The sequence below is a fragment of the Mercenaria mercenaria genome, chromosome 5, assembly GCF_021730395.1.
Source record: "Mercenaria mercenaria strain notata chromosome 5, MADL_Memer_1, whole genome shotgun sequence".
NCBI lineage: Eukaryota > Metazoa > Mollusca > Bivalvia > Venerida > Veneridae > Mercenaria > Mercenaria mercenaria.
This window is the reverse complement of record NC_069365.1, coordinates 59978242-59987525: the sequence shown is the minus strand read 5'-3', so window position 1 is coordinate 59987525 and position 9284 is coordinate 59978242. Positions and strand designations below refer to the sequence as shown.

At 35.1% G+C, this 9284-nt stretch overlaps 1 protein-coding gene across 1 annotated transcript; it reads right to left on the bottom strand.

Annotated features, from left to right (window-relative positions):
- Nucleotides 1-4630: 4630 nt before the first annotated feature.
- On the bottom strand, nt 4631-5632 carry LOC123559070 (heavy metal-binding protein HIP-like). The gene is made up of 2 exons (XM_045350893.2): nt 5252-5632; nt 4631-4911 (listed from the first exon to the last, which is right to left on the bottom strand). The coding sequence occupies exons 1-2, from the start codon at nt 5586-5588 to the stop codon at nt 4631-4633; spliced, it is 618 nt and encodes a 205-aa protein (XP_045206828.2). The 5' UTR covers nt 5589-5632.
- Nucleotides 5633-9284: the final 3652 nt, after the last annotated feature.

Sequence of the window (9284 nt, the reverse complement as noted above, 5' to 3'; positions counted from 1 at the left end):
AATTACAGAGCCGGTTCATGTGCTTTGCACATCGTCTTATTGCCATCTATCTACATGCTAAGTTTTATTGCCACGTACCTACATGCTACGTTTGAAGTCAATGGTTATAAAGTTATGCTCCCGACACGAATTATGAAGGACGGACAGACGACATTATATATTAATATGTCCGTTTTTTCAAAACATATATATATATATAGTAAAGATACATCATGCAGTTCATGAGAAGAAGTTATTTAAAGGTGTTTCGATTTTTAGCTCTAATAGCTCCTAAAAGCGGCCAAACGCCCCCATTTGAACAAAATTTGGCAAAGAACCTTACAGTGATACTATAAATCAAGTGTGATAAAGATACATCAAGCGGTTCACGAGGAGAAGTCGTTTAAAGATGTTTCAATTTTTAGCTCAAGATGAAGATTCATCAAGCGGTTCATGAGACTGAAGTTTTTTTAAAGCTTTTCTATTTTTAGCTTTAATGTCCCCTGAAAGTGGCAGAGGATTACTTTTATTACGCAGGCACGTGTCCAGGTGGGGGGCCAGGGGGCCCGGCCCCCCCCCCCCCCAGCTGGCTGGCTAGTTACGAATTTTATTACTATGGGCCCCTCAATTTACAAATTTATACACCAGCGCAGTTGGCTTGATTTGACAGCAATACACAGGCTAAAGAGCCATAAAACCGTGTCCGGTAGTGGAAATTAGCCCCAGGCAAGTCACAGGTAAAAGTTTATTTGTACGTGCTTCATTGATCGCTTGCTTATTAAAGGTGGAACGTTGCCCGATACATGAGGTTGTAATTGTATTGATTTAGAGATTGCGTTGTAATTTTACAACAATTATGAATTTGAAACTATTGTCTCAAGTTTACTCTTTTGGGTCCAAAAAACTTACTTAAAAACTTTTATGTATTTAAAAGTAGTTTCTTAGTAAATCTTACAAAACGCATCTAAAACTTGTTATTTATGAGGGGTTTTATACATAAAAATATGTGCTGTGATGTTAAAGTTTGTACAGTTAAGAGTTCATTGGCATTTGAGCCAATACACTGAGACCTGGGTATCATACAGAAAAATGTACAATCATACATACATTGAAAAGGCTTGATGAAATGAGGCCTAAAAAAAATTCTTTGTTTCTGGTAACATGCTCAAAAAAATTCGGGTAGGTAGGTCGGAAATTTTTTTTTTTTTTTGGATTTTTTTTTTATTAAGGGAGACTTTTCGGAAATTATTTTTGTGTCAAAAATGAATACAAATAAGGGGGTTATGCCTTTAGAGCATCAGTAAGTTGATTTCTAACATCACTGGCCCTGTTTAAAGCATAAAAAGTGCAGTTTTGCAACTTTTTGTTAAAAAGTTGAAAAAAAAATTCTCCAAGGCCATAAAAACATTTAGGGTCGGGCCAAAAATTTAGGGTAGGTCGGGATACCGGAAACAAACAATTTTTTTTACGCCTGATTAAAAAATAGACTTTTCCTTCAATATATAATACATTCATGCATCTTTAAAGGTGTTTCAGGTAGCAGGAAAATGCATCTTTTCATGTGCCATATTAAAAAATTTCCGACATCGGGAGGGGATACCCCTCCCGAGCCCACCCCAGGTTGGGCCCCCCAGCAAAAAATTCCTGGACACGGGCCTGTTACGTTTAAATAAGTTGTGACCTGTAGATACTAGCTCATTCTTAATCAATGACTCAGTTTTCAATAAAAAAACATCTAAGTGCTAAAATGGGAATTATTTAATCAAAATGATTACCTTGATCATTCTGTTAGTAGTATCCTGGGAAAGGTATTTGTGAAGTTACATTCAGTTTTGAGGAGTAATACGCCAGATATAACGTTGTCAGGCATTCTAAACATAGTTTTTACAGACATCTCCGATACCGACAGATGTATAGCCATATCTTCCCGGATTTAGTCAGGGCTAGCTTTTTTTTTCAAGGCAATGGAAGACGGGAATTAAAAGTTAGATAAACTCCAATACCAGTTTAAACAATAAGTGCGTTACTTTTGGACACTCCACCATTTGGTCGTACAGTTCTGAATATTATATGGCTGACTTACAGATATATCACGTAACACACTCACCTGCAATCAAAGTGTCATAGCTTTATAGAAAATGCAAACCCGGTCTTCTCACTTTTGTGTTAAACTGTTATTTCGAGATTACACGAGACACCATTGGGGCCTTCCAGAGATTGCCTCTTGTGAAAAGGATTAACTTGGAACGCTTTGGTCATAACTATGTTTAGAAACATCGATTTTTAAGACAGGCTGAATTTAATTCATTTAAACTTAAAAACATATTAAGATTAACCGTCCGCTTATGTTACTAACTGATAATCGGACGTTCGAACGGCTGACAGATTACGTGTTTAAAACCATATTTATATACGGTTTATACGTTTATTTATAAATACACAATTACTTTACATTATAGCTATTCAACACACTGACAGATAAATCATGAAACTTAAAATCGTTTAAGATGTATAACTGACGGATTTTTAGCCAGTATGCAAGAACAAACAAGTACAATATTTGCTTAATTTTAGACATTTGGTTTTGATACTTTGGATAATGATAATAACAAAAACATATATAAATAACATGTAACTTAATAACATGGGCAATTATTAAGCATTATTACAGTTAATGATTAAAGTTTCTTCAAACAATGTATTGAAACATGACGTTAATTCGAGAATGAGCAAAAAACCTTTCTAATTTAACTGCCTTTTATGAAAACAAAATTATATGTTCTTTAATGTACAGGTTTATCAGTGCGTGTAATTGCCAACACTAAATGCTAGATAGGCAATATTTCAACAACATTTCTATAAAATTAATAAACTGAGCTATTTGTCTATGCATTGCCAAGCAAATACAGTCAATAGTTAGAGAGAAAAATTAGTCTGAAATTGAAAGTCTTCTTATGTCTAACGCAAGTTTAATAAAAATATATTTTGGGATGGGGTTACTAAACGGCTTATAACGCACAAAAAGCTACCACCACTGCAATGCTGACTTTACAGATGTTTACCTTTCCAAAAATAGCAATGAGCTTTATTCTCAACGGATGGTACCGCTAGCCAAAATTACCGGGTCTGGCACATCGACTATTAGGGGCTTAAAGGTGAAACGGTTTAAGTTAAAACATTTTCTTCATGTTCGTGTTAAAAATATACCATTTCGTAAATATACTCAAAAGTCGATACATACTTGATGTCGATACTGATGCACATGTAGATAAGATGCTCTTTTCTTAGATTAATATAGATAACAAGAGATCCAAATTCGCCGAAGTCGCTAACCTTTGTCTTTGTTTCTGACCAAGTTTGGTGAACATCTACTATGCAATTCATGAAAAGAAGTAGCTTTTTACTGTGACGGCCCATAATGCGTAACCATTAGAGCAAACTTGAGGGAACTCCTGTCAAGGGTTCTTCAAATCAAGTTTGGCAAAACAAGTTAGTTCATAATGCAAAGTGGTTTAAAGAATTAAAGTTGTTTCTATTTTAGCTCTGACAGCATCTATTTTCAGTCAAATAAAAGTCAAGGATACTACAAACTAAGTTTAGCAAACAACTGCCAAGTGCTACATGAGAAGTTGTTAAAAGTCGCTTCTATTTTTATCTCTGATGGTACTAGCTGAAGATATATCAAGCTGTTCATGAAAAGTTTTGTAATTTCTTTTACTTTTAGCTGTGTCAGTCCCTAGAAGCGGTCAAGCTGAACCATATATATAAATGTTAGAGAGGTCAATACAAGGATACTAAAGACCAAGTTTGGTGAAGATCCATCAAGTTGTTCATAAGAACGCTATAAATGTAGGTAGGACATTCAGTTGGAAGTTCCCGCTCGTTCGCGCTATTTGTTTGAAAAACCGGGCATGCGCAGTATCAGTAAAAGTACTGAAACACCTTTACCGTTTTATTACAACTTTTGTGGTATTATCAAAATAAGCAAGGACAGTGTATGCAACTCGATGAAAAATACTGAAAATAAAAAAAAAACAGTAACAGTATTTGAACCAGTAACGGAGATAAAAGATGCCGGGGAGCGGTGATCTAGTGGATATGGTGTCGGTCGCTGAATCCAGCGGTCGTGGGTTCGAGCCCCACTGGGGTCACGACCATGACTTCTCATATGACACCAGTACTGGCTTTTCCAGGAAGCGGACTCGATAGTGGTTCCAGTAAGCTTCTGTGAAGCTGTCATCACAATCGAACTAAAACAAATTAGTATAAACTAAACTAAAGATGCCGGTAGTTCGGAATTGTCCATCATCCGTGATATCTAACACTTTCATATTTTCTCCTTGTTTCCATCAGCTGAAGAAAAATCCTTTACTAGTACCTTTGTGAATGTAACAAATAATAGCAATTAAACGACAATACTTTTATATGATATATTACAATTTTATTTCCGATCTTTTAAACAGAAAGCAATTGTAAATTCTTCACTTCCCAACGATTGCAGGGGACTGGAAGTGTTGATATAGCAAAAACCCTGAGAATGCTGAATAGTGTTTTCCAACAATGCCATCATCAACTCGACCGTTCTTCACAGATACCGCGGAGCCAGACTTCAGTTCAATTACAAACATGTGGGAAGATTGTTCATATGGAACTACAAATGTATATAGAACTTCGAATAACCAACGTCGTCGACGTCAATGTCTGCAGTGTAATAGTGGTTAGAGGCGTTGTGAAGTGTACCCATTAACGTCACATGGAAAACGTAAGTGCCGTCAACTGGAGCGACAAAAGCACCGTGGTGTGTGTTGTATGCATTACCAATGTTTGTCACGGTTTGATCGAATGCAATTATTTGTCCTTGACCCAACTTTCGGATATCATGCTGTGTGTGTGTTGCGTAGAAGGCTACTTCTTTCTCGACTGCTTCCCGCACTTCAGAAAAAAAAAAGATTTGTGCATATAGTATAAAGGGCGTTCATACATGTTTATAAACAGAAAGATGCATTGCTCAAAATCTGATTGTTTTTAATATTCTTAAACAAATTTTAAAATAGGCAATCGAATGTAAATCGCATATGCATCAATAATAGAGTATAACAATTGAACAATCTTTAATTTTGAAAATAAAAAGCAACAAAAACAGTTGTTTGTGTTTTATATTTGATATGCCTAACAAGCATGTTGTTATTCAAAACTGTATTTAAGTTTAGTCACACTTTTAAAAATGGCATTATTTTGTTGTATAATTAAAATAGTCTAATAAAATGGATACCTATCGAAGACCTTCTTTCTTTAAGTACCTCCTTTTCATTATGCAATATGAAATCGGGATGTACATTCTCATTTTCTTGGTCTTTTTCAAGTGTAATGCCGTCGTCTCCCAATTTGTGTTTCAGTTGATTTATTTCCTGCAACAAATACGTTTCTCTTTTTAGAAAATCCTTTTCCATTTCGTTTATTCTCCTACTGAGTGACGAAATATCATGTTTGTGTGCACGATCATTCGCATCGAGCCTGTTGATTAATTCCTTAATTATGTCTCCAGAAATTTCATTCGCGAATGTTGAAGCTGTCAGTATAAGGCTTAAAAGAAGGAATATATACGCCATGTTGCCTGTATAATCAACTATTGTTAGGAAAGTCAACTAGGACACACTGATAGAAGATAAGGCAGTTTAAATTCACGCTTTCACTGAAAACATAAAAAAATACAACCAACACATACAGCCGTTGGGTAGCAAATGCCAGAGATTTGGTCTGTTCATAAAACGGCCATCGTCTACCTAAGATTGAGTAATAATCACCTAAACACACAGACCTAAAAGAAATGAAGCATATAGTAATGATGTATCTGTTAGTTTTCCTAAACTCCATATACAATATCCGCATTTTATGAGATATATGACTCTGTAGTCCAAAAACAGCTAAAGTAAAACCTCAGTCCCCCAAGATATGATCTAGTTGTCCAAAATGGTATATTTTGTCAGGTGGAAAATTGTTACGGGGAAACTACCGCAGAAGTCAAGCAATGCCCAATACATTGTACACGAGCCGCCCCCTCATACCCAACTTTTTTCTTCTTAGGCGTCTTATCAAGCCATCCCCAGCGGGGTGCGAGAACAGCCGCCGAAGAGACTTTCTGATATCAGACAGACCCGTGATTTACATTGAAATATAGAAGGATTTTATTTTGTTTCGACCATTCTTATTTCCTGTTTATATATTTAATGTTATCACTGTTCCTACCACAAAATTCATTTTCTTATCTTTCCACTGGTGTAATTTTTATTAATGTAACACTATTTCTTCTTGCTTCCAATTTCATTTGAAATCAGCCATAGTATTTCCCTATGTAACCTATATAAAATGCAAGCAAAACACGTTTTTCGCTAACTTTAAAGGACATTTAATACTGTTTCTCCTCTGAAACAAATTTTATCACTGTTATGACGTAAAAGTATAACAAACAAAGAAAATGATGATACAAAAATATTCAAAGTAATTCAATGGCATCTTGCTTCCATTTGCATTTAAAAATGGCTAAAACTGAATTTTAGCCAATCTGTCCAAAATGTCCGAGTTATGTTCGGTTAGCTGACAAGATTCTCTGTCTTGCTTGAAGTATTCCGTAGTAGAGGCAAAGATGTTAGAATTATTGTAGCTTAAGTTTTTTAATTGATTGTTTAAAAAAAGACTAAATATTGTCATTATCGCATTTTGAGTTACGTATCGTTTATTTTATGTAAGAAAAAACTGGTGTCAAAAATTACTGTGTATTGCGGTAAATGTCACAGCCACGTGTCATTGTTACGGTAAAAAATGTAAATTGTCGCAACCACGTGTCATTGAAATATTCGGTCTTAGAATGTAACAGGTTTTAAATGTCAAAATTCACAGTTTATAGTTTTGTAAATTTTACATCCGCACTTCACTGTGACTGACAGAATTTATCGGTTGCATTTTTGTAAAAGTGAAATAAATGAGATGGTCCGAGAGCTCACGGACTTTTATTGCAACAATTGAGGCCAAAAGAAGTTTATACATTTTAAGAAACAATATTTCATATCCTCCATGAAAACCCATTTCTTAAGTGTCAAAGCCGTGCCTATCTATATTTTGTTCACTTATGTTTGTGATAGGGGAGGTTAAACTCATTTGTAAAAATTCAGGGGGTAGGGTAAAGTTTACGTCTACCAGTTTTTTCACTGTTTAATTACAGTAGCTATATGATTGTCAGTAAATATATATATGTCAACCAATGTCAGCAAAAAGAAATTCATCAAAAAGGAATGAAGGGCAAACTTGATATTTAAGGTCAAAGGTCAAATTTATGTACAAATCACAAAAATTGGCTTATTTGAAATCTATTTTTATTCTTAAAAATTAGTTTGTTGTCATAAGTCACTCAGCTTTATATATGTAATGTGTATATATCAGTCAAAGTCAGAAATGCAAGTCTTATTGCAAAACGTCGAGGTCAACCCTGATAATTGAAGGTCAAAGTTCATTTTCATGCAAAAATATGAAGAATGTTACATGTACTTTTTCTGACGTATTTAATATGTATTCACGTTGTTAGTCACTGAAGTTAATTCGTTTTAATGTCTGTATGTCAGGCAAAGTCAGCAGTGCAAAGGTAACCCCAAAAACGCCAAGGGTAAAGCTTATATCAAAGGTCAGAGGTCAAATTTGTGTGACAAATTGCATGAATAGTATCCTATTTGAAATATAACAGCTATTTCTGATCATTATATGTAATTGCTCGTGATTTATTTTAGTGTATATATGTCCCACAATGTCAGTAATAAAGATATCATCTAAAATTAGACAAGTTCATATGTGATATTAAGGGTCAAAGGTCATTTTGAAGTAAAAGTATGAAAAAATAGCTCTTTAACTTTTCTTCTTGTTAATGATATTTTGTCGATATTAATCAACAATATCAGTTCATTTTGATATATAAAAAGTAGATGTTGTCTGGTATGCACATATTATTTCAAAACATTCAAGGTCAACCATAATTTCAAAGGTCAAAGGTAAAAAAAGTGAGTAAAATGTTGCAATAATATCACCTGTTTTAATTGTTTAAAAGTCTTTGTTTTGTCATTTTAGTAACTGGTCGTTGTTCATTTTACTGTATATATGTCAGACGATGTCATGGAAGAGAAAATAAGTCAAGGTCGAACCTGGTATTAAAGGTCATGGGTCATTTTTGTGTAAAAGATCAAATTGTAGCATAATTACTCATTACTTTGTTAAAAAATAATAACGCTTGTTAGAATTTTCTGTTAGCAATTTATTTTAATGTATAAATGTCAAGCAAGGTCAGGAATGTAGGTCTTATCCAAATAAGGCAAAGCCAAACCTATTATTAAAGGTCAAAGGTCAAATTTGCGGGACAATTCTCCAAAAAACAGTATTTTTGCAATGACTTTTCATTATTAATTGAGAGCATTTCAGAACCAATAACTAATTATTATTCATTTTAAAGTATATATAACCGATGATATCATCCTTTAAATAATAAGGAAAAATTAGTCAAGGTCAAATCTGACATTAAAGGTCAAAAAAGAGGGCCTTAAAAAAAACTGGCTGGAACAAGTTGGGGAGTAAATGCAAAGATCCTCTGCAAGTCTACACAGGCAACGTACGGCCCATAGCAGTGTACGCATCAACCTCATTGGTACCTGCTTCCAAAACCAGTAAAGATAAACTGGACAAGGTTAAATTTCAGGTCAGGGGATAATCCCGGGACAATGAAAACAACTCCAATAAAATAAAGGGAAAAGACAGCCAACCCTGAGCCATAAGAGACAAAACGAGAGTACAAAGCTTTTGTGCATGCAGAAAAGGCAAATAGAATACCATCCAACCCACTCCACTCAAAACTGAGCAGAACCAAGAACAGACTGAAAAGACAGAGTCTTAACCACATCGTCAAAGGACTGCAAAAAGGGAAAACAGCAGCACTGGACACAGATGCAGAGCCGCTTGAGCCCAATGAATGGGTTCCCAGACAATATGCTCCCAAGTTTAGATTGGAGGTGCTAGGAGTAGAAGAAAAGGGAAAGCGACATCGGGCTTACCAACAATCTCTTACGCTAGAAATGATCAATAACCGCTATCTAGCACACTTCTGGATCCAAGCATAAACCGATTGATCAGTGGAAAAGCAGTTCAGAAAGCTGGGAGTGGTGCCTACATCAAATTTTCAGACAGCTCCTCCTTCATACTCTCTCATCCAGTCGGTAAAGATGCTCCAACAACAGATCCAGATACGAACCCTCACATCGGCGACACTCGAA